General features: G+C 32.2%; 1 protein-coding gene across 1 annotated transcript in view; it reads right to left on the reverse strand.

The window, feature by feature from the left end:
- Positions 1 to 245: 245 nt before the first annotated feature.
- Positions 246 to 27,608, reverse strand: part of LOC124539462 (zwei Ig domain protein zig-8-like) — an 84,731-nt gene continuing 57,368 nt past the window's right edge. The window contains exons 4-7 of the mRNA XM_047116857.1: positions 26,085 to 26,217; positions 6,963 to 7,082; positions 5,495 to 5,692; positions 246 to 2,384 (exon numbers count right to left, since the gene is read on the reverse strand). Coding sequence (XP_046972813.1) covers positions 2,251 to 2,384; positions 5,495 to 5,692; positions 6,963 to 7,082; positions 26,085 to 26,217 — 585 coding nt within the window. The 3' untranslated portion in view covers positions 246 to 2,250. The remainder of the gene's footprint in view (positions 2,385 to 5,494; positions 5,693 to 6,962; positions 7,083 to 26,084; positions 26,218 to 27,608) is intronic.

Below are 27,608 nucleotides of genomic sequence, written 5' to 3' on the forward strand. Positions count from 1 at the left end.
TGTAGACTCATCATTATTAAATAATATGAAGTCTGTTTTGACTAAATACATATTTTATTAGAATAAAACGTGAATCTTATGATATCCTATATCAAAAATCGAAAAATACGTAACGGGATCAGACACTTCATTTATTGTAAAGTTAAAAACAATATTGCCATATGGAAATAATCATACATTTAAATATTATTATTTACAATTATTTACATTCTTAAAATTATTATTATTAAACAATATCAATAAATTAATAATTCTAATTATAATTATCTAGCAAATAATCTACAATTAATAAGAGATCGGTGCTATTTCGAACAGTGAATTTAGTGTTTAATTAATTTTAAATATTAACAGAGTTGTATTTACAGAAAATATAAATTTTCAAATTTGGAATTAAATAATATAATGTCAACACTCGATCATGCCTTTTCGAAAATATTCTTTATAAGTGCGTTTTATTTTTAATTTGCTGTAATCGATCGTTAAAAAACCTTTTTGATATCAAGCACCAACGTTTGTATTAGCCCTAGATTACTAAACTTCGACGAAATGACGTCACAGACTCAAAAAAGTGTAAATCCATCGTCGTATGCATTCCAGATTCCGACGAATCTTTTTCGACTCACAGCTCGCGCGGTGCGTATTTTTGTTTTTGTGTAGGGTGTACCGTTTCATTCACCATGAATCGTCGAATCGACAAAGTTTCGTATTAATGTGATTCTTTTAGAGTTATTTTTCATTATTTATTGCGGCAATGATTATTTCGATTCATTGAAATATATGTAAATAAGGTTAGTAATCTAGGATTAATATAATTTAAATCAATTAAATTATGGATACATTGACACAGAATTATTAACTTGAAACTTTACACAATGCAATTTCGCACATTCTAGGTGATTTGATTATGTAGCCTAGTTGATAGTGGAGCTCTATAGCTACGTGGAAACTTCTCGAGTTTGGACTCATTTTTCTTTGACGATTCCCATATCTATCACTGACACGATCGTGTTTTTAATTTGACAAACTATAATGTATATCAATAAAAATATTATAAAATCATTTTAATAAATATAACAAATATTTTATAACCAGTGAGTTTTTTAAATTTAAAATATCAATTAATTTATTGCCTTATTACAATAGAATTTGCAGTGCTCAAAAACATATATAATATCATACGTAAATAGCCTTTAAAGTAATTAATTTATAGCAAAAGTTACTTTAGGTCAAAAATATTTGAAAAAAGTTTTGAAGTTAAAATACATTTGCTGGCAATTAATGGGGATTTTATTTATATAAAATTTATCTCGTAGGTACTCAATACTAAACAATCCACTGACTGCAGGGATATTTTCCAGCAATAATTTCCGTCAGCATTGAAATCGAAATGAATGAAACATAAAAATTAAAACGGTATCAAATTAAAGAACTAAACAGAAGTTTGTTAATTAGCGTGTTTATTCTTCTAGCACACCTCCCTTTCTGTAATGTGTAAATTTACATTCGAAAGAAGGAGACAGATGATTGCGTAACTATACAACGTTCTTCAGTAAGGGAATAGCTTTTATTTAATTAAAATAAACATCAAGTAATACAAGAACAATTCAATTATTTGATCTATCTAAGTCTTACAAACGTAGATGAAAATGTATACACTTGTCTCTTTCTATCACTCCGAATTTAACGTTCGAAAGAAGAAGACGAAGCATAGTAGAACTATTCAATCGCTAAACATTTTGAAAAGCGCGGTTAGCTTTTATTTAATTAAAATAAATGTTAAGTTATTTCATAATAAAGGAGGTTGCGTTATTTTTCTCAATTCTAACTTATTTTCTTCTACTCAGTCTGATAAAAGTCGAAAGTAATGAAAAATCTAAGAGATATCTAAGTCGAGATAGTTTTCATTCTAAAAATATTATCGAATTGCTTTATATAAATTATATAAACTAATTACATCAGATAATAATGACAATCTTTTTAACTCTCTTCATTGTATATCAAATGGACCGCACTGAAACACATTCAATTATTTAAACAAAAATAAATAAATAATCAAAAACATAAATATCGATTATTATTCAATAATTTGTCGTCGGATTGCATTGAATAATTTCGAATGATATTGAATAACATTTCAGTACGGTCCAATTGAAATACGCGATTTCTATACAAAATGTAAAAGTCTTTACAACGTTATATCTATTTAATTTACACTCGCTTGCATTGAATCTATTAGGTTTTGTGTAATTTTCATCTGAAGCCGTCAACAGTGCTGGTGTAGATCGTCGCAAGTGTGCAATACAATGAAATTACTAAGTTAACGGATAGTGCGCACGGTGACGCTGTGTTCGCGTTTCCGTGTTGCATCGCTGCTGGATGTTCACCTGATAAGAAAAACGTACCATTAGATATAAACCGACTAAAAATAAAAGTCTTTTATGTACAGTCAGATTAAGAAAACCTTCGTCACTTTTCAAATTCATAATATCAAATCTTAAACTCTTAGTACCTTTTGAATCTAAACATCAAATCATTGCGACGCAATATGTCATTCGCAATCGGTAGAGTAGATTATCGCTCATATTGAGCACACGAATATAGATCTTAATGTGACGAACCTTTTCTTACCTCGACTGCACTAAATACATAACCGTTTTTGTAAAACTGTAATCGCAAAAATTCATAATCTTTGTAGTGATTTATTGATTGGGATATTTTTTATTTATAGACATAATAGTAATTGTTTAAGGAACTATTTCGTTATTATTGGAAAAAATATGACATTGTACGATTTTATTATGCTAAGTAATGGAAACTGCCTCGTTCGCCTAATGGCACAGAAAACAGCAGATTCTTAGGTCCTCCCTGAGTACACTGGGTTAGGAGAGTAGAAGAAAATTGTGACGTTGGTCCTTTGCTGAACTTTTTACGATTTCAGATTATCTCTTCCAATTGATTTGAGTAAAGGGACTTGAAAACGTATCTTTATTTACTCTCGATCATCACACTGATGTACTTATAGTGTATGTGTAATATGTATAAAAATGACATTATAATAAAAAAAAAATTGTATATAATATCGGTAAGCTATCGAAATACGCGGCTCAGGATTGTATAATAAGATTATTTATATCATATTACAGTGCAAAAGTTACAAAAATAATCACTAGTTTCGAAGGCTACCCCTAACAAAGAATCAAACAAATATTCCTTAGTATGATATTCGTGTAGATCGAATCCTCCTTCAAAATTTTCCTACAACTTACAGTATTACTGTCATTATATTTCCAGATTTATTAAAACAAAACAATCCTTATAATTATCTGACTACTAAGTAAAAATACAATAATTAGGTACAAATAGTCTACGGCCAGTCGTGTAATTTTGCTTCATTACTGGATAATTTTGACCCAACCGTGTCGGTTAGTGAAAGCTTTATACAACGACACTGTATTTTATATCTCAGCGAGAATGTTTAATCGTCTGCAATTATGTAACATTCCATTATATTAATGAATCTCAACTCATTCGTAATGACCTAATCATCATTTGTTATTTTAAGATAACAAAATATATCGTTTACGTCGTGATAATATAATTAAAGCAAGCAGTGTGCATTTAAGTTAACTAAATTTCCAGTAGAATGATATACAGCTCTTAGCAGTATTTGTTTATAAATGTTATAACTATACTAGCAACCTGCCCGGCTTCGCACGGTTGCATTGCTGATCATTATCATCATTACATAGTATAAAACAAAATAACTTACCATTGGCTGACCCTATGGCTCTTAGATCTTTAAAATTACATATTGAATTTTGATATCTTTTTTTAGTAGATAGATTGATTCAATAGGAAAGGTGTCGTAAATTAAGCAATGTTTTTACGCTTAAATTGCAAATGCTGTCAAATTGATATACTACAGTATTACACTTTAAAAAGGTGTTAAGAAAAGTCTGTAATGATATATGTTCTATCTCTTAGGGATAGCCCACAATAATCATTTATTTAATATCCTTTACGTTTTACAAATTAATATTAATGATAGGAATACCATTGAATAAATTTCTGCAACTCTTCTCACAAATTTAGATATTATATATGTATATAAATTAAAGTACCAAACTACCTCATCATTTAAGTATTCTACAGTCACTTATCTAATCTAGATTTTATGTTTATTTTGTGGTAATGCTCTTATTTAAAATGTGTCGTTTACTTCCATTTGCATTAGAATTCAAGTAGGTTTCAATTAGCATTCAATAAGGATTTTGTTGTCACATTAATGGCATAATATTACAAGTAATAAATTACTTAAACTTGCTGCTAGCAACTCTGAAGCTACGTTCACGAACTACAAAGCGACTACAACTGTAACTTAGTTGTTATTTAACTATATTAATAATATGTTTCCTGTATAAGATTAACTACTTTACTACTTTTTTAAGTCATTGTATGCGTCGTTTGAAATATCTAATTATTGAAAAAAATTATTGTTTAAAATAGTTAAACAAATAGAGAGAGAGAAAGAGGGAGTTTAGAGAAAATGTTAATTATGTTTCTTCTATTTAACAACTAACAATATTTTATGTACGCTACAGACAGATAGGATACGATACTCTTATTTCACCCTTTGAGAGTCTATGAAGACTTAAAATATGTAATTAAATGTTGAGTATAATTAATGTCATTATTCCATATTATTAACCAAACATAATTATAAAATTATCAAAGATAAACCGCAATGAACGCAACGTATGGAAGACACACTACACAACGAAAATAAAAAAAATCTAAAATGTCAATTCAGTAGGAAATCAACTATTCACTTAATACATTTTGGCATTGATAAACATTCGCAATATATTCGCATAATAATATCAGAAATTAATATATTTTATCTCCAATATAAAAAACAACCGCTATTAAGCTGAACAAATCCCATATCACACTTTAATATCAAAGTTTTTCTCGACACTTCCACACCGCGTATTATACTAAAATCCATATCTTATAATATCTCCGCTATCAAACTTACTAAACATCCATCGAAAGAACTTAAGTCTATTTCGAAACTCACGCCACCGACTTTCAACGGAGGCAAGTTTTCCATACTTATTTATCTACAAAAAGCATTTACGTTACAGAAGGAACGCCTAAAGTAGTTTTATTTATAAAAGACGTCTGAAGTTACTCAAATGTGAACAGGATAATGTATCAGGACACATTTAAATACCTTTAACGCTGTATCAAAGAGCGTTTTAATGGCTTTACAAACACGTCCTAATAGAATATTAAGCTTCAGAAGTTATGAAGCCGCATTCGAATTTCGAAATCAAATTAACAAAATTTCAAATCAATTCGATAACTCACCGTCGTTCAGATGAGATTTTGAGTTGGAATTGAATAACATGAGAAACGAATGTTTTAATTGAAAGCAAAGTTCGCTAGAAATATCAATTACTATTATAAACAGTATGAGTGAATTAATTACCGTTTATAACGTGAACATTGACAGACGCGGCCTCAGCCATCGTCGGCACACAGCTGTAGTTCCCGCTGTCTGTCGGCAGGAGTTTGTCGATCGTGAGACGAGACGTAAGCTGCTCCGTCCATTCTGTTCGAAGCCTGATTCTTGGCTCTTCCACAATTTCATTCGCATCTACTTCCTTATATTCTATTAATTTTGATCCTGTAAAAATTTTTGTGCTTAAAAAATTGGACATAGAAGAAATATTAAGGACAAAAAAGAATGCAAATATTGTAAATACAAAACACCGTGAATGAACGCAACCATGAACGCTGCAGAAATACAAACAAATAATAGAAGTTTATTGGAACGGAAATATGGCAGACAATTGAAAGATTGTTCCGTCTGGTTAAAACGTAATAGAGCAAGAATAAAGAACGAAGCCACCAGAAACGCAAGTACGGCAACAAATAGGCAATTTGCCAGAAGATACGAGTTTCCGTCCAATTAATGGTCTAAAAGAATCGCTTCTGTTATAAAAGTGTAAAATGAAAGTAGTTCGAAATCGTACTTGGTGCAATCAAAGCGAGAATCATAGGGCGTGCCACGAGATAGGATTTTTAAAAATGGAATTGGGTCGAAGCATTTAGTATTAGTATACTCTTAAAGCTACATTTTCAAAATTCGCTACAAATTATTTAACTCTATGAACAGTAAATTAATTACAAATTATTTCTACAGATATTATGATAGTCAAATAATAGTTTCTCGTCATTTTAATTGACGTTATTTTATAGATGATAGGCAATACTCATTGACCTGAACCTGTGCTACTACCTTTATTTATTATTTAATTAGGTTGCTTTTAAATCTTCATAAAAATTGTAATGATTCGTGACACAATCTCATAAATTTTTCAATCCAAATTACGTTTTCTTTTTGATGAATTTAAATTATTAAATCACATGTTCTGACAGAATAAGGAAAGGGTTATTTTAATTGTAATAACAAACTTTATATACCCTTTGTACCAAGACGTTTATATATGTAATGTAAATGGATCTTTAACGTGTTACCCTCAGGCCATTAACTCAAGTCTTGTTTTGTCAAAACTTTAAACATAATTTCGGAAATTATAATGTTCTTAGTATATACTGCTGCAATTTTAGGTACAAGAATTATCACAACTGAAGCCATTTGATTGGCAGCTTGTTCACCTGTTGTAATTTGATTTTATAGTTTGCTTACTATATCAAGGCCGAGTTGCTCGTCTACATTTTTATAACTATAAGTAAGAAGGCTAGAGGATTCTCAAAGAAAGATGGGTAGATGAAATTCTAGAAATAGCTGGAAAAGACTGGATGAAGAACGTACAGGAAAGGAAAACCTGGAAACTGTTAGGGGACGTTCAAAATAGAAAATCTAAATGTAGAAAAAAAGGAAATAAAAAAGGCTTTGTTATTATTAATATTAAAAGTAAGAAACCACATACCCTTATACCAAAATATGGTCCCCAGATCATGAGGACCCTGACTCAGGATGCAGGTCAGTGACAGCAAACTCCCTGTCTTCACGTACAAGTCAGCTGGACCAAGAACCTTTGCTTTCGCTTCTGTCACAAAGAAATATTTATTAAAATAACATACATATATAATTACATAACATATTTATGTGAGGCTCCATACATATCGGTTTATTCGCCAAGTTAAATTGTTAATGTGACTCGCATAGATATTTAGGGATTATAAGGGTTCAGTTATAGGAAAATTATATCACTTCGGTCGTGTGCTTAAGGTAATATATGTAGATATATACTTAAATAGGATTCACACTGAATATAAAACAAAACAGCTATATTAATATCATAAATGCCAAAGTATCACAATAGGCTATTTGATTGGTTTTTAAAATCCATTTTATATTATTTAGTATAGGTTAAGGAAGCCAGTAGATATTTTTATTTCTAGTACATATTTGCCGAAAAATATCATGTCAATCATTCGTTCATCAGGATTTATGAGTCGAGATTGAGTCGAGATGGCCCAGTGGTTAGAACGGGTGCATCTTAACCGATGATTGCGGGTTCAAACCCAGGCAAGCACCGCTATTTCATGTGCTTAATTTGTCTTTATAATTCGTCTCGTGCTCAGCGGTGAAGGAAAACATCGTGAGGAAACCTGTATGTGACAAATTTCATAGAAATTCTGCCACATGTGTATTCCACCAACCAGTATTGGAACAGCGGAAAGTGGAATATGTTCCAAACCTTCTCCTCAAAGGGAGAGGAGGATTGTTCTTGTTGGATTTATGAATAAATTAAGTGTTATTTTTAACTTTCGTTACTAAATAACCATTTTTAAACTCATAATATATACTGACTACAAGAATTGACACTTTTTTTGTCGCATTGTCAAATAGCCTATTGTCTTTCACAGCCAAACTTCAGAAATTTGAGGTATTGGTATAAAGCAAGCTAGTACTCTGAGAAAGGAAGTACTTTTAATCCCTAATATACCTGATGATCTAAGTTTAAAACGCCGCGGATGACACCTAGTTGAATTGTTGTTTAATTAATATTTTCCTAACTGTTTTGACGTAACCAAATCCTAATCAACCCCTTCCTTCATCATCCAAAGAAGAGTTAAAGTGATACAGATTATACTAAACACGCCGCACTTGTTTTGAATTATTTTATTGAAATAAAAATATGACGTAATTTTAAAATGTTATTGTCTTGTATTTAAATATGATTGTAGATTATCTTTATGTTATGCCGAAAACTTATATTAATATTTACGTATAAAAACATACAGGATTATTGTTAAACAAATTACTAGTACTACAGAATTATAATTAAATCAGTACGATTGGATTATAAAATCAAATGTGCACGCTAATTTATTTCGTATTTGGTTAAACAATTAGTAAAATTTATAAATAAACAGCCAACTTGAGTAAATTTCAACTTTGTAATTTATAATTTATTTTTTACTATGATAATATTGTTTGTAATTTTCAATTTTTTGAAAACTGTTTGAACGTTTTATTATACATTGACGATTTATGACGACCTTCGTGGTCGAGTGTGTACGCCGGTTTTCATGTTCGGATTTCATTCGATTCCCGGCGAAGTCTATGTAGAAAAAGTTCATGAATTTTCTATGTTGTCTTGGGTCTGGGCGTTTATAATACCGACGTTACGTCTGATTTTCCATGACACAAGTGCTTCAGCAACATACTTTGGCTTTAGAGTAATGTATGTGATGTTGTCCAATATTTTAGCTGAAGTACATTTATTCATCTATTTGGAAAATTAATGTTTATTAAATTTTAATTATTGCTATTTGATCGTAAAATTTATAACAAGTAGGTGGTATATATTTTTTTTCTTAAAGATTATTTGCAATGCCCCAAATTAACTAAAATAACTAATATTCCTATTTACCCCTTCTTTTAAGTTCATAAACTTTACTTGTTTTAAGAGAGATCCTGTGACTCATACATCTTACATTCGCTAAATTTTTAAATTTGTATTATAAAATAATTCAAAGGAAAATATCGTGAGGAAACCTGCATGTGTCTAATATCATAAAAAATCTGCCAAATGTGTATTCCACCAACCCGCATTGGAACAGCTTGGTGGAATATGTTTCAACCCTTCTCTTCACAGTGGGAAATTTACAGGCTGTTGTTGTTGTTTGTTGTTGTTGATGTCAGGTTGTATATGAAAAATATTTTAAGGTTAAGCGTTACTTGTATTTGTGTGAAGTCAAAGCAGTTGACTAGTTTTAATAAAGTTACTAATTATTTTTAGCTGTGCCTTGTATTCGTACTGATTAATCGTTCGCCCGAATCGAGACTAAAAAGATTTATTATATTCGATAAATATTTCTAATTAATCACTCCCACGAGATTAATAACCTAAAGGAAAGCACTTTATTACGTCATAAGCTCTTGTTATAGCAATTTCTGAGTTATTAACAGTTTTAATAAAAAGGCAGGATTCTTATTAAACGCGTTCCTTAATCTAGCAAAGAACGCAAGCGAGATAAAAAGTAAATAATACCCTAAAACAAATTTTAGATTAAATCCAAGTATATTCAACGACCTTGAAGATTTTCTTTCAGGGATTTAATCTTTTCACTGCCTTCGAGAATGTTTTCGGACGACTTTTTGTAATACCTTTAAGTTGATAGGCAAGAGAAAGTGTCATCGGCCAATCTAAGTTGGATAGGAACGGAATTGGTTTTCTCTTGTACCAGTTAGTTTATATTGTCTGAGGTATGTTGTTTTTGTGATCAACTGAATTGAATTATAATAAAAAAATCTTTGCTAAAGTATACATAGCATATTTAAGGTAGGGTCTCTCTGTGTGAGCATAATAGATACGTGTCAGAGGGACCCAATCTTTCATAAAATCGTATGTTTCAGAAAAATCTTTTAATTTATATTAATAAAAAAATATACTTCAAATAAATAATTACTACAAAGTGCATGTGTGTTTGTATGAGGCGAGTATGATGTAAGTGAATGTGTATACGTGTGTGTATGAATGATTGTTGTGCATGTGTGTGTTATACTTAAAAAAATATTGTTTATCTTCTACGAACGAGTAGTTCGATCTGTTCATAGATTTCGATATGATGTAACGAAAATGACTCGCTTCCCATTTGGAAGACATCTTAAAGTAAACTATATAGTCCGTTAACTTTACTAGTGGTCTAAGGTTTACATTTTATTGTGGAAGTTTGGTATTCCAACACGTTTTTCCAATGTGATTTTGTAGATATGCCTATATACCTTAACCTTACGCTTATTCCCTTAGCAATTATCCTTAGTAGGTTACATACATGTGACTGACTTACTGACTGACAGACTAACACTGACTAGTGTTTTAACCTGCAATCATTAGTTGAGATATGAAAGTTCTGTAAACCTTGACTAACCGCTGCAATTTTCTGCTTTCTTCAACCTAATCCTATTGACGACCTCCGTGGTCGAGTGGTGTGTACACCGGTTTTCATGGATACGACATTCCGAGGTCCTGGGTTCGTTTACCGACTGAGTCGATGTATATTATCATTAGTTTTCTATGTTGTCTTGGTTCTGGGTGTTTGTGGTACCGTCGTTACTTCTGATTTTCCATAACACAAGTGCTTTAGCTACGTTGAGATCAGAGTAATGTATGTGATGTTGTCTCATGTTTATTTATTTAATATATTTAAATAGTGGAAGGTAAATAAATAAAGCATATCACAGCGATTATATCGTTCTAAAATACGTAAACATAAAGCTACAACCCCTTTTGCGAAGTTAATGTATATGAACAAAGGTGACACCAGCAGGTGACCTATTTGCTTACCAGCTTGCAATAAATAAAAATGACCGTGCATTTGATAGAATACATTATAAAACATAAAGAATAAATTTAATAGTTGATATGTAATGTTTATATTTTGTGTTCAAATATATATATAAATATTCATATTTATCGTATACTATACATATGTAGTAATATATGTATATTATACGTAACGATTGAGTATTTGTATGAATATGTAGTCATGTACATGTAGTTCAGAAATTCAATTAAGAAAAATATAATATTTCAACAATGTTTTGTTTTTGAACAAACGGAGACTATTTTTTAACAACGAGGAGGTGGTTATCAATTCGTCTGTATTTTTTTTATGTTTGTTACCTCATAACTTTTAACTGGGTGGACCGATTTTGTGATATAGCAATAATTATAACTACATTGTAAAATCGTAAATCGACTTTTAAGTAGTCTAATATTTTTCATTTCATTTTATTAAGGAGGACTCTAAAAATATGTTAAATACGCAATTATTTTTATTACTTTTTGGTGCATATTTATTTAAAATAGTGTTTAATTTGGAGTCGGTTTTAGGTTTTGTTAAATTTTTTATTTATGATTCCAAATAATCGTGTTCTATTTATATTATTAGTATATGATTAATACTATTATTATTATTTTAATGTAATATTAATAATATTACATTTAGGTATAATAAAATTTAACATAATATATATCATTGTTTCAAGAACCCTATACAAACTAAATTACTTGTGTAATTGTCAATGATATATTTAAATTTATCTTAAAAAACCAATATATCGTTGATAATAGAAATATTATACGTACTCGTAGTATTGCGTACAGTAATCAATATATATAAAACTGTTCCGTTACTGAGTGACTGAGTGACTGACAGACAACGTACAGCCTAAACTACTGGACCTAGAGACGGAGTGGACTAGAGGTGCACTAAGAAGGGATTTTTCAAAATTCTCACGGGATAGGGAATAAATGGGATTTATATTTTCAAACCAAAGTAGCTCTATCTCCGTAACTATAATTATTAGGGGTTTGAAATTAAGCATGCAAGTAGGTTATAACAACAACTAAAAACTATTTTTAGGATTTCAGGATTCCCAAGGGATAGGGATTAAACGGGACTTGTTTAGATATAATTTTGTTTTATTTTGTCGTTATATAATATAGAACAAATATATCATACAATATACACACACAAATAAAAATAGTTTATGAATACTTCCATATTGCGGATGAATTAATTATCACAACACTACGCTGTATCTAATAATAGTGCTACGAGTCATCATAACAAAGGCGTATCGAAAGTAATATTTATTTCAATTATCAAGAATTGAAAGATATATAATATTTTGCACGTCTAGGTGGGTATCACCCACTCATCAAATATTCTACCGCGAAATAGTACACAGTAATGTCGTGTTCCAGTTTGAAGGATGAGTGAGCCAGTGCAACTATAGACCAAGAGACATAACATCTTAGTTCCGAAGGTTGGTTGCGCATTGGCGATGTATGGAATGGTTAATATTCCTTAGAGTGCCATTCTATTGCCCACTTTGGTGAAAAAAAATGGAAAACAAAACAATTACTCGTGGATCTTTTAATATCCTTATTGCAGGGTGTGTTCACACACGCTTTGTAAAAGTATTTTCCTTTAGAATGTTTACTTTTCAATTAGATTCGCCTATAAGAACGTTTTACGAATATGTTAAGATATTTTAATGTTATTTAATCGTAAGTAAAATTACCTAACTTCCCTTTACAATGGTTTATTAAGCTTTTAGTAATATTACTTATTAGGTAAGTGGGTTTATTGGTGGTGAGGCTTTTGTACATGTGTGTTTGTGTGTACTCACACTGTATGTACTCACACTGTATATACTCATGTGTGTGTGTTTGGTTTGTGAATTGAAGGAAGAGTAGTAGTAACTACAGTCACAAAGATAATAACTTAGTTCCCAAAGTTGGTAGTGTATTGGAAATGTATCGAATGATTAAAATATCTTACGGCGGTGGTGACCACATACCAAGTGTACGTATTTCATAGCAGAAGAAAAGATCACTTCATTAGAAAATCATTCTTTACATGCTCTATTTTAATTATGCGTGTAAAACAAAGAATAGTATTATAACTTCACGCATATAAAAAATCAGTTTTTATAATTTTACAAAGTATGTCCTTACAGTAGAACACTGGTTGACATCGTTATAGAAAAACGGTGAAATGTGAGTCGGATTCCTGCACGAAGTGTTCCGTACTATATAAAACGTCAAAAAAATCGCACCGCATTGTTTGATAGCCCTCCCTAATTTTATTATAGAGGAAACAGAAGTATCTGTCTGGCAATCGTGATTCTTGAGATACAGTCTGGTGACAGACATACGTACGTACAGACAGCGAAGTCTTAGTAACGGGTGCCGTTTTTATCCTTTCGGTACGGAACCCTAAAAATGAGTTGCTACGCGTATAGCCAAGGCAATGATAAATATTTTTTATATTATAACCGGGTCTTTGTTGCGGTGTCGGTATTGTGTGTTATCTGACAGGGCTATTGTTGAAAGGGGGCTTATTATATATTTGAAGTGACGATATATTCAGAACAAAAGGTAATTAGTAAAAGTTGGGAATATAACAGGATATAAATTGAGAATGTTAATAATACTTGTTTATTTTTCCACACATTATACATTGCATAATGTTAAAGTTTAATGTTAAGAAAAAGAAGGATTAACTCTTCCACGCCCACATAAAATACATAGAGTTATTACAATTTGAATATGTATATATATATATATATATATATATGTATTGTATGTGTATATGTGTCTAATTATGTCATTGTGAATGAGTAGTAGTGCAGAGAACTTTATTAAAAGTATAACACCTCGCCTTGTTGCCTCTACTGGAGGGCTGGTTCGTTCTTTACCCAAAGGATGAAGACGATGGGTATTACGCTTCAAAAGGGAAATGCCGCTTACATTCTCGCTCACTTTCTGCTTAATTCTCCATTCTACGTATATATTTAAGTACTTAATATTAATAATTCTTATATAAATAAATATATGTTGCATAATTGTAATTACATATGTGTGTCTAGTAAAATTACGAGGAAGTTAAATGATGATAGCGGTTTCCTGAGTTCGTTGAAAGCATAATCTTGTCTTTATAAATTCGTCTTCCTCGGTTACGAAGAAAACACTATGATGAAAACAGCATTTTTCGAATGAAATTTAGCTACGTCACCTCTACCCATAGTTGTGCAATCATGAGCTCAGTGCGGTAAATATGTATTTCTATATTAATATTATAAATGTGAAAGTAACTCTGTTTGTCGCTCTTTCACGATCAAACCAATGAACTTCATGAAAGTATGAAGCAAACTTGAGCTCCAAGAAAAGACATAGGCTACTTTTTTACCTAACACATGACAACCTAGGGTAGGTTGTCAAAACGCTATCGAAGCCGTGGACTACTAGTATTAATATATTTTGGTTCCTGATACTTCATAACAAGTAAATCATCAGAAGTATGGCGTTATTCTTGATCGACCACGTGACCTATATTGCAAATACAGGTATATAGGCAGTCCTCGTACTTAGGGCATGTTAGGTTCTCGAAAAAACGAAGTAAGTCGAGACATATGAGATTGCTTCGTTTTTTTCTTCTTGCTTTGATATTGACCTCTTGAAATGAATTGAAATAATTGAAGTATGCGTGATGAAAAGTGTCTAAACACAGTTCGACGTAACTTGAAACAACTTAAGTCTAAAAGACGTAAGTCCTGCATAGCTAGAAATGATTATGTATCTTATCTTATAAGAATGTTTTACCGATAAAATACATTAGTCCATTAATTCTTAATGACGTTAAATTCCAAATGAAGTTTAAAGAACGATAAAATTTTCCATATCATTAAAAAGGCGAGAGTTCCGGACATGAAGTAGTCAGGAAACAGGCAAATTGCAAGTAATGTCGGCGTAGACTGCAATTGTCGAGTCTGCGACAACTTTGAACACAATGAGGCTTAAGATTTAGAATGGAAGTTTTAATGGTTAGAAAATTCATTGTAATTCATTCTTAAAACCTTGTTAAATTTCACGATCGTGGATATTAAATTGGTACTGTGAAAGGAGGTTTCGCTAGGATTTTAAATTGGACAGATGTTCAAATGGCTGATGATTAGGCAGATGCCTAAATAAATAAACATTGGAAAACATCACATACATAACTGTAAAAGCGTAAAGTAAAGTAACAGCTGATACAGCCGAAAAGAAATTTCCCACTGCTGGGCTAAGGCCTCCTCTCCCATTAAGGAATAGGATTGGAACATATTCCACCACGCTGCTCTAATGCGGGCTGGTGGACTGCACATGTGACAGAATTACGATGAAATTAGACACATGCAGGTTTCCTCACGATGTGTTCCTTCACCGCCGAGCACAAGATGAATTATAAACACAAATTAAGCACATATATATATTGATGCTTGCCTGGGTTTGAACCCGCTGTCATCGGTTAAGATGCACGAGTTCTAACCACTGGGCCATCTCAGCTTTTTACTCGACCATGGAGTTCGTCACAAATTCAAATAATTAGAAATAAAAATATATATAATATACATATGTTCACAACAATATCATATTTAATAAATTCCCAGTAATATAGATATTTTTGAAAGAAACAATTAATACAATCATTTTGTAGACACCAGGATGAAAGGTAAACTTACAACACCGAGTATCCGACTTCGCAAAGTCAATACATCCTTCCTGGAGCACAGTATTCGTTTCTATAAGATTCTACATTTATTTTTAAGTTGGCCTATTTATATAAGCTAAATTTTAATATCATGCTAAGAAAGTATTGACAAAAAAGTCGTATAAAAATCAAAATACAATTTTTTCAGGCTTTTGAACCGCCATTTAGCAATTATTAAGTGAAGCTTAATTTCGGCAAACGTAGTGTAGGCCGTCCCGAGGACGGCCTACACTACGTACGGTGGTGTAACGACTTATGCAAGACGGCTGGCAGGAGCTGGATGCGAGTAGCCCAAGAACGATCTCAGTGGCGTGCAATTGGAGAGGCCTATGTCCAGCAGTGGTCGGAAATGGGCTGATGGATTGGATTGGAAGTGAAGCTACCGCCGATTCGGGATGTAGATTCTACCGAGACGAACCGGAAAGAAACTCAGTAGTTACTCTTTTTCATCATAAAAAAGTCATGTAAGTTTAATACAAATGATAAACTGGTACGCGTATGTATGTATACTACATTATTATTCTGTCTGGAAGGCAGCAAGTATTAACTCCACGCTTTTTTATCATCTTTATTACTCGATACAATATCATATTAACGATAAAAAGCATGGATTAAGTATCGTTTGATAGATTTAATTATAGTCATATAGTCTTTAATTAAAATGGTTTAAAAACTGTGTTTGATGAAGGTTCTTCTCAGTACAGTACTCAAATTAAGAATATTTTGATTTGATGGTCTTTTTTATTATGAATAATTTACCGTGAAACGAGCTTGAATAGAGGTGATCTAATGCTTGTTTATTTTTTCAATGTGTAGTTTTATTTGCACAACAATAATCATTGAGTTTATCGATAAGTATAATGTTATAATTAGTGTAATACGTTTAATGTATTTTTTCATAAAAATAATTTCTTTTAAGATCGTCACTTTATTTATTTTCAGTTGGGTCAGTTGTCGTGTGTTGAGCAAAAAAATGTCCTTTTTTTAGAGTTCAAATTTGCTTCATTCCAAATTTCATCAAATTCAATTCATTGATTTAGTAGTAAAAGAGCGACAGCCAGACACACAGAGTTACTTTCACATATATATAATATTAGTGAGAGTCGAGATGGCCCAGTGGTTAGAATGCAAACATCTTAACCGATGATTGCGGGTTCGAACCCAGACAAGCACCACTGATTCATGTGCTTAATTTGTCTTTATAATTCATCTCGTGCTCAGCGGTGAAGGAAAACATCTTGAGGAAACCTGCATGTGACAAATTTCATAGAAATTCTGCCACATGTGTATTCCACCAATCCGCATTGGAACAGCGTGGTGGAATACGTTCCAAACCTTCCCCTCAAAGGGAGAGGAGGCCTTTAGCCCAGCAGTGGGAATTTACAGGCTGTTGTATATATAATATTAGTATAGATTATTACACGACTTAAACATCATCACCTATTCTTAAGGTAATTCTAAGTTTTTTAATTGTTCATGAAAAAGGTTTCCAGAAGCTAAAAGACCTAACAATTATTGTGTAATTTTACACGAATGAATGTAGTCACATCGTCTGGGCTTTGACTGTCCTAGTCGGGAAGTAGGTCCGTCGTCTAGAGGTTAAGATGCCCTAAGTAATTACTGGGCCATGTTAGTTATCTCAGCTTTGAGCAGAGTGAATTTGATTAATTACTACCAGTCTAGCTACATAGCTATGAAATTCATTGCTTTAAATAATTCAGTGTGAATTTTCAATTTGAGTTTCAATTTTCTTGAGTTAAAAAACTTGAGTATAAAAACTTAAGACCCTATTAAGGATTTGATTTGTTATTGCATTTGTATTGGTTTATCTGACGTTTAAATTACGCTGATACGCTATTTTGATGCGTATTACAATTAAGTAATATACAAATTAAATGTTTTAATTATTGTAGTCTATGTCGCTTATCACTTTTTGTAATTTTAGTATCGATGTTCTTAATTCCGTGTTAGTTCTTAGGATGTAGCTCAACATCTCTTTGATGTTATTGACATAAGATACGGTTGGTGAATTTTTGGAATTGGTAACAAATAACATATCTTCTGTTGGAATAATACAAAAACTCTCCTCACAATCAATACTTTATCTTTCCTGAAATGGTTCACAATCAAAACTGATACAAGATTGATTATGTTTTTCGTTCCTTCCAATTCGACGATTAAAGTAAGAATGACCATTTCTAGGCTTACTCCTAGTATTTAATGTTTACACGCCCCTCCTCCGACTGTAGCAACATCCGGTTTTGATTTAGTTAAAAAACAATTTAGTTTAGTCAAAACCGTATGTTGACAACTATTTAAATCGAATTATTTATGCTGATAATACTTTAATACATTAAAACAATAAAATATGATCATATTAAAATAAATATGCTAACACTTCGAATGTATTTGAACTACAATATCGATTAGTTAAATATTCCAAAAATCTTACTACAAATACATACATGCGAACCAGCATATAAGAGTTTTTGTATAGTTATGTAAATGTCATTTTTCAATTCATACAAAATCGAGAAAGGAGACACCCGATTTTGGGCCCAACACAACGTTACAAACATGAAATTTATCCCAAAAAACTTGTCTATTTTTTCAGATTATACCCTAAAAATATTAACCAAAATAGCAATGGCCAAGTATGAAAAAAAAGCAAATCAATAGTCTGTAATCACGAACTGACTTTGTAAATGCTTTTTTACCGTAAGCGTTAGATTAACCATCTTCAAAGTATTTAAACAATTGTCAATGACAAGTATAAGGTACGTAACCGTACGAGATATACTTTTAAATCGATACGAAATAATGTCGATTAATCGATTATGAAATTGTTTTTTTATTCTTTAGAAATATTTATGGTTTTTTATTTAATACAGTAAAATAATAATGAATAAATATATAAATTATGCACTAAATGTCTTCATACTGATTTTTTATTGCGTACATAATCGGGATAGACTTATTAATGATCGATTGATCCATCGATTTTTAATCTTAAAATCGATATCTATGGACATAGTTGACACATAGTTGCTGAAGGAATCTTCAGCAACTATGTGTCATTGTCGCGTCTGTGGGACCTAAAATGCTGGGATGACAGAATCTGTCAGTTTGTGTTGTAGGTATATATCAGAGAATTTATTTAATTGTTATTTCGGTAGTAGGGTATATATTGATGGGCCTAGTTGACAGACTGTTTTCTGGTAGTCGCCAATTGTGAATAATATTGTTAAAGCCCTAATATACACGACTTATCGAACTTAAAACAGAATTAATTGACATAACCTCAAATATATTTAATAATTTTTTTATTGATTTGGCCATTGCAGATCACCCTGAAAATTGGCCCAGCAATATATCTTTATAAGTACTAATTGAGGGCTAAATTGGAGCCCTGTAACGTCAGGCCCAAGTTTGTTTGGAAACCGGTGGTCTCCTTTAGTCAAATCAAATCAAAGTATACTCAATTCATGTAGGCTTTTACAAATACTTTCGAATCGTCATTTAACAACTATATTAAGTGACGCTACCACCGGTTCAGAAAGTAGATTAGTGAGTAGTAGATTGTGTAGAAACTCATGTTACTCCTTTTAAGTTAAAACTTTACATTTTAAAATACAGTCATGTTAACTAAATACAATTATATATTATGTATGTAATATATACGCATATTTTATGTGTATACAACGAATACACGCATAAAATCACGAAACTATATTATACCCTTTGGTTATATAGAGGAGGTCGTTGTTGACATATATGTTACGGAGATAACTAATGTAATATTCACAGAGATATTAATACAATCCTTTGTAAAACTAACAACTCTTTGATCACTAAACCTTTATTAAGACCGGCCTTCATCAGAATTCCGGGTTAAGAGTAAATATAATTACTGGAATAGAAAAAGGTTAGTTTAACATAGCGAATAAATAGTAATCAGTTGAACGGATTCAATAGTTCACGGAAACCGGTTTTAACTGGTTATAACTGGATCGATATTTAATGAACACAACATCTATATTAAGATATTCACAACGATAATAAAATTAATTAACTGTTTCTATAATATCGTGTTATAAAATGTTAACTGTGATACGATATCCCTTTTTATGGTCTTGAAATTAATATGAGTATTATAAATATGATAACTAAAGTAACCGGTTATTAAGTGAATAATATTAATCATGTGAATTCTTAGTTATTTATCAGTATACTACAGACCCGCCCCGGCTTCGCACGGGTGCAATAACGGAAACCAAAATGTACTACAAAATTTGTTTATTTACGACAATACAATAGAAACTTCTAAAATTATTATCAGTGTTTCTTTATTGTATTGTACATGTATTATATAGAGAATATTTTCCTCAAATCACTCTATCTATTAAAAACCGCATCAAAATCCGTTGCGTGATTTTACAGATCAAAACATACATAGGGACAGCGGTAAGCGACTTTGTTTTATACTATGTCATGATAAAGATTATTAAATATTCAATATATAACGAAAGCACTAACAATGCAATATGTTTTGAATAGGTTGGCTAACGAGCATATGGCTTGTAGCGTCATTGTCTAATGAAGCTGTAAGAAATATTAACTATTCCTTAAATCGTCAATGCGCCACCAATCCTGGGGACTAAAATGCTAGGTCCATTGTGCCTGTTACACTGGCTCACTCACCCTTCAAACCGGAACACAACAATACTGCGTACTGTTGTTTAGCGGTAGAATATCTGATGAGTGGGTGGTACCTACCTACCCAGGCGGGCATGGACAGAGCCCTACCATCAAGTAACAACAACTTACAAATTATTCGAGTATTATGGCAATTTTAAACAATATTTTTCTAAAACACAGTTGAATTTTGATGAATGCAAAACAACGTCCAAGAATATATATTACCATTTGTACGTGATCCGTATCTAAATGCACGTTATATGGAACACGCTGTTAGACATCAGATTGTTTATAAAAGCCTGATTTATTGTTTTTAAAGAAAATAAGAAAGAGTCTATGTAATAAAAAGTTTTTATATTTTTATTTAATAGGTAGTACGGGGGTTATTGACACTATTTGACGTACTCCGTGGTCGAGTGGTGTGTACACCGGTTTTCATTGGTACGCCAATCCGAGGTTCCGGGTTCGATTATCAGGCGAGTCGATGTAGATTATCAAGTTGTCTCATAATTATTTATTTATTATTTTATGTATTATCATGTCAGAAATAATAATTATCATTTTTTTCATCACTCTAATTTGCCATCATCGTTGAGTGTTAAGATGTGTGCCTTGTGCCTGTAGTTATACTGGCTGACTCAAATTTCAAACCGGAACGCAACAACTCCTAGTAAATATTATTATTAGTATTTAGCGGCAGATTATCTGATAGTGGTACCTACCTACAATATAGTTTTCACAAAGTCCTGCCAAGAATAGAAATAGGTGTAGTCTTTTTGCATGATTATGGCTTATATTAAAAAAAATGTAACGTTAGCTAATATTAGCCGAGGTGAGGTCAATTCGAGCTAAGTGCAGAGAAGACGCTAGACCGCATTCATTAATAAGCTAACATTTTTTCAAAGTCAAGTATTAGGTATTTTGCAGCGTCACGCTCTTAGTAAAGTTAGAAAATGTTAAAAAATAATGCAAATTTATATCATGATAAATGAATCTTAGAAATTGTATCACGTAAGCCACAGCTATGTTTGAAATCTATATTAATATTATATATGTGAAAGTGACTTTGTCTGTCTGTACATCTGTCGCTCTTTCACGACCAAACCGCTGAACCGAATTTGATGAAATTTCGTGTGAAGCAAACTTGAACTCCAAGAAAGGACTACTGTTTTGGCCTGACATATGACAACCAACATCCTAAAACGCGAACGTAGCCGCGGGCGACTATTAGTATTTAATATAATATAGTAAAATAATAGCGTGCATCATTCAAAATTATATTACATCAGAGAAAATATTCTACAAATTCTTCAACTTGTTTATTAGTACTGGTGTTTGTGTGTTCGTGTATTGTATTATGTGTGTGTGTGTGTGTGTGTCTATAAGGTAAAAATGTCGTTTAAGATATCCACTTATTCTTAAGTTGAATATTTTATGTATAAACTTTCTAAAATAATTTACATATATATCGACACCTCCCACGCATTAAGTCGTATGACAAAATTTGTGTTTTTTCAGGAGAGCGGTTTTTAATTTTTATCCTCGTATCAGCCAACATTTGCAGTTTATGATTAATTTTGGAACACAGCACTGATTATTGGCTAGAGAGATATGGAACATCATTTAATTCAAAGTAAAAATGGGTATAAAATGTTTATTTCAAATTTTTCATGTCATTGTTTACTTGGATTAGTGGTCAGGTGCTAGATATAATCAATCGAATGTCCTTCAAATTCAAAGAACTCAAGCTTGTTTCGTGCCAACATTACATCAAATTTGGTTACTTTTGCAATAACGATATTAGTATAGACAATATTACTATGATCGTTTGAAAGATGTGCGTTTAAATCAAATATATTTTTGTTGTGCGATCGTACTGCCTCTTATATTTTATGTGTATTTTATTATCTTTCCTTCTTGAGTTTGTTTGAAGGTACCTATTATATATACTGAGTTTCTTTTGACCTTTTTTATCATTTCTATTCTGGTCCGTATAGTAAAATGTTAAATAAATTGATATTTATGACGAACGTAAAACCTTCTCTGGACTAGTAAGACATTTTTTTGATTTAATGTACAGTATGTCTCTCGCCGGCCATACTTTTATTGTAATATGCACACATACAATAGTCAGCTATTACTTCCCTTACAAGCATTTTTTTTCCTTTAATATATACAGACATAAAATATACTTGATCAAAATGGATGATATTGATAATTTTAAAAATGTACTGAGCAGTGTTTATGAAGATGACGTCATCATGGGGAGGTATGTGCTTATATAGAGCTCGCTCAATAAGGAATTAGTTTATTATAATTTGACATTTTTATTAATATTGTTCTTCTTCCTTCTTAAGAATATATTTAAAAGGTACAACCTGTAAATTTGCCACTGCTGGACTAAGTCCTGTCTTAACGAGAAAGTTTGGAGCTTACTCACGTAATTAAGGTTTAAGGCTTAGTCTTTATTCGAAATATCTTATTTCATCTGATACACACAGTTTTCCACGTGGGGTTTTCCTTCAACACCCAAACGCGGTATGCATCATAAACACAAATTCAGCAGATATAAATTCATTTCCTTGTTATCTTCGTAAGATTCACGTATCCTGGTATATGGCATTTTTAAAACAATGAAATTTCCGCTCTCCTCTGTGAGAGGTAGAGGGGGTAGCGGGAGGGGTGGTCGAGCGTGGAGATGTTAGATGTTCTATGTATTTTTCTGTAGCCAACGTGTATGCTAAATGGCATGATTAAGATCTGATATATTCTTGGTGTATAGATCCGAGATGGTCCAGTGGTTAGAACGCGTACATCTTAACCGATCATCGGTGCGGGTTCAAACCCAGGCAAGCACAACTAAATATTCGTGTGCTTGATTTGAGTTTATAATTCATCTCGTGCTCGGCGGTGAAGGCAAACATCGTGAGGAAACATGTGTCTAATTTCATACAAATTCTGCCACGTGGATCAGCATGGTGGCATATGTTAAAAAAAACTAAAACTTTCTCCTGTGGCTTAGCCCAGCAGTGGAAAATTTACAGACTGTTATATTTATACCGTCAAAGAGTTATACTATGTATTGTTTCGTGCCAGTGCCAGCGACAAAATAACTTAGTACCCAAGGTTAGTGGCGCATTGAAGATGTATTGGCGTATAAGTGGGAGAGATAATTTACCATTAAATCACCTACCAATTCAATAAAAAGTATAGAGAACTCACTTTCGCATTTATAATATCAGTCAGGATAACTTGTTAAATGATAAAAATCTTTACATCCGTATCCTCAATAAGGAAAATATATATTTCTCTGTCGTATAATTGTATCGGACACTAGAGACTAGAAACGAGATGTTCGAATCAAATCTTAAGAAATATTATTCTCTTTTTACGGTATTAATATTCTTATAAATGTTTCTCAATCGTTACTTTAGAGCTAAATCAAATTTGACGTCAATCAAAGTTGTACGATAAAATCTATACATTTAAATCTACATATAATAAATTGGAGTGTCTGATTGTAATATTAAAATAATCGCTTTTTATTTAAAAACGTATTGATTAGTTGAGATTGTCCAGCGGTTAGATGTCGTAACCGCGTACGTCTTAGCCGATGAGTGCGGGTTCAAAACCATGACAACAAATTCACAGGCTAATTTACTACTACTACTATAAAATTTATGTATACGCGGTATATAAAACGAATAAAAGTATTATTTTTAATTTCTGTCCGTCTGTTTGTTCCAGCTAATCTATGTAGCGGCTTAAACGATTTTGGTAGGACTTCCAATGGTACATAGCTGATGTAATAAGGAGTAACTTAACAACCTTTTTTTTATGATAAATTCAGATGCGCAAAAGATCGCGGGCACAGCTAGTGATAATAAAATACATTGTATTGAGACCCGAAATTGTTTTTAAGATTCAATTGTTTTAATAATTGAGTCGTTTCTTTCAAGAAGTCCCTTTAAGAGCTAAGTTTACCGTTAACAAGTTTGCTTTGAAATATTAAGAAAAATATTTCTTAGTTATATTTACTTTCCTTCTATAATCAATCAAATAACGAACACTTCTCTCGGACTAAATTATTATATACAGCTATTTTCATACGATATAATATAATAACAATATGTAAAATCTTTTGTCTCAAAACTATGAGTTATGAGGACGTGTGATATTTTTGATAATTTGATACAGTATGTTAATCGGCATAGCCGTGTTGAAAATTTCGACCTATACTCGTTCACTTGGCGGCAGGGCTTTGTGCAAGCCCGTCTGGGTAGGTACCACCCACTCATCAGTTATTCTACCGCCAAATAACAGTACTCAGTATTGTCGTGTTCCGGTTTGAAGGGTGAGTGAGCCAGTGTAACTACAGGCACAAGGGACATAACATCTTAGTTCCCAAGGTTGGTGGCACATTGACGATGTAAGGAATTTTTAATATTTCTCACAGCATCATTGTCTATGGGTGATGATGATCACATACCATCAGGTGGCCCATGTGCTCGTCCGCCAACCTATACCACGAAAAAAATCATTGTAAAAAAAAGTAAAGTAAAGTAAAACAGAATCCTAGACCAGACCAGACCTGTTACATCACCATGACCACACAATTGAGTCGAGATGGCCCAGTGGTTAGAACGCGTGCATCTTAACCGATGGTTGCGGGTTCAAACCCAGGCAAGCACCGCTGATTCATGTGCTTAATTTGTGTTTATAATTCATCTCGTGCTCGACGGTGAAGGAAAACATCGTGAGGAAACCTGCATGTGTCCAATTTTATTGAAATTCCGCCACATGTGCAATCCACCAACCCGCATTGGAACAGCGTGGTGGAATATGTTCCAAACCCTCTCCTTAATGGAAGAGGAGGCCTTATCTCAGCAGTGGGAAATGTACAGGCTGTTACTTTACTTTACTTTACTGACCACACAATTTACTAATAATGATGAAATTTTATTTACAATTAGTCTTAAAACTTGATAAAGATATACACATATATAATATACTGAGTCGTATGACAAGCTATTGAGATCAAAGCGATGATTCAAACATACATAATTAATTTTCTCATCTGATCTAGATCACCGAAACACTGATTAAAATAACAGTCTGTATATATGTCACTGCTATCTATATATATGTTATCTGCTTCTTATGTACAAGGCTAGGAGCTTATTCCATCATCTGAGCCAAATCGACATGGTTTCACATATGAAAAATTCTCACCCAAAATTACTTGACAGTGTTTTCCTTCATCTGTAATCTATATTAATATTATAAATGTGAGTGTAAGTCTATCCGACTGTCGCTCTTTCACAACCAAACCGCTGAACCGAATTTGATGAAATTTTGTATGAATTAAACTTGAACTCCAAGAAAACAGCCTGTAAATTCCCACTGCTGGGCTAAAGGCCTCCTCGCCTATTGAGGAAAAGGTTTGGAACATATTCCGCCACGCTGTTCCAATGCGGGTGTAATACACATGTGGCAGAATTTCCATGAAATTTGTCACATGCATGTTTCCTCACGATGTTTTCCTTCACCGCTGAGCACGAGATGATTTATAAAGACAAATTAAGCACATGAATCAGCGGTGCTTGCCTGGGTTTGTACCCGCAATCATCGGTTAAGATGCACGCGTTCTAACCACTGGGCCATCTCACCCCTAACACGACAACTAACACACTAAAACAAGCGAAGCCGCGGGCGATTACTATCTTGTGTATATTTATCATTCAAAACTATCGTGCTGTAATTACTGACTGACTAAATTTACTAACTTAATTACTAACCGACAACGTTTAGTTGAAACGCCAAAGACATCTTGGGTTCCGTGTTTACTTGACATTCGTAGATACCAGCGTCTCGTTCTTGTGGAAATTTGATTTGCAGCGTCCAGTTCTCTGATTTGTCTGGTCTGATGACCTAGAAACATTTCAAAACATCTTAATGTATATAATAATCTGTATATATATAAAGATATCTATATATGTCAAAGCGTTGAAAAAACATTTTTTTTTATAGTACATGCTGGCGACGTCATATTTTTTGGCTTTTTTTGGCATTTTGGCTATTTTGAAAAAAGAAGTGTTTATTCAGGGAATATCGAAGATATAACGAACATAAACGACTATTTCGATATATATGTAAGTTACCAAACGAATACATTCTTTATTTTTATCTGACTGTAGTGAATGTAATATTAATATGTAATATTGTCTTTTACCGAAGTAATTTTACAAAACGATGAGTACAATCATAAAATATATCATGACATATCTACCGTTGTATGTAAATATTTCGTGACTATATTATTTGAAGTATTCCAATATACCTTTGATATTAATATCATCAAAATTGATTTGGAATCAGTTATAACGTCTGACAACTTACAACTGAAGATACCAGACTATCCACTATATGTTACCAACGAGCTCTAAGATATTTTGGTCGTATTGTCCGGAGACAATCAGACAGTCTAGATAAACTGGTTGTAGTTGGGAAAATCGAAGGTAAGAGATCACGCGGTCGCGCTGGTCTGAGCAGATTAAAAATATAACGGGACTCAATATTCCGACTGCCCTGAGAATAGCCACATACTGAGTGGTATGGAGGAAGCTAGTCGGCACATCGGTAAAAGCATTTCAGAACAAGCACAACACGTAATGAAGCATACGAAAGAGAAGATAACGTTTTAAAATTGAAATGATTTACAAGTATAATGTAATAAAAATTACAAACGGATAAAACCGCTAGGCAGTACTGGTAGAACAGAAGGATTAATTATATATATTTAATTACATTATAATGTAAATAAAAGTCTAAAGCAAGTTAGCGGCTAATAAAATGTGTCTTCCTTTGATCCAAAGGCTTTTATTCAATTAGATATCCTAGAGACTACATTAAGATTTAAAATCTAAACTAAAATAAAATATACAAATATTGAATATCAGACAGCAAAGTAGTATAATCGAAGTACGATTTTTTTAAGTACATATTAACGCAATAATTGGTATTTGTATGTGTGAGTATTAATCATATGGATGCTGCCTGTTGTAGTGTGAGTGATCTACAAACACAGACATAGCATCTTAGATTTCAAGGTTGGTTGTACATTGGTAATTTTATTTATTTATTTAAGCCTCTTTAATTGCGTGGTACGTACCTCTTGTTATTATATTCTTCGTAATATACTCGATATTACGAAGAATATAATAACAAATTAGAAAATTAAAAAAAAATACCTATGACATAAAAAAAAATTAAAATCATCTTTTAAAACTAGTGCATAAAAGATCTGTTTCGCGCTGAATTCT

This window comes from Vanessa cardui, chromosome 22, assembly GCF_905220365.1.
Source record: "Vanessa cardui chromosome 22, ilVanCard2.1, whole genome shotgun sequence".
Lineage (NCBI taxonomy): Eukaryota > Metazoa > Arthropoda > Insecta > Lepidoptera > Nymphalidae > Vanessa > Vanessa cardui.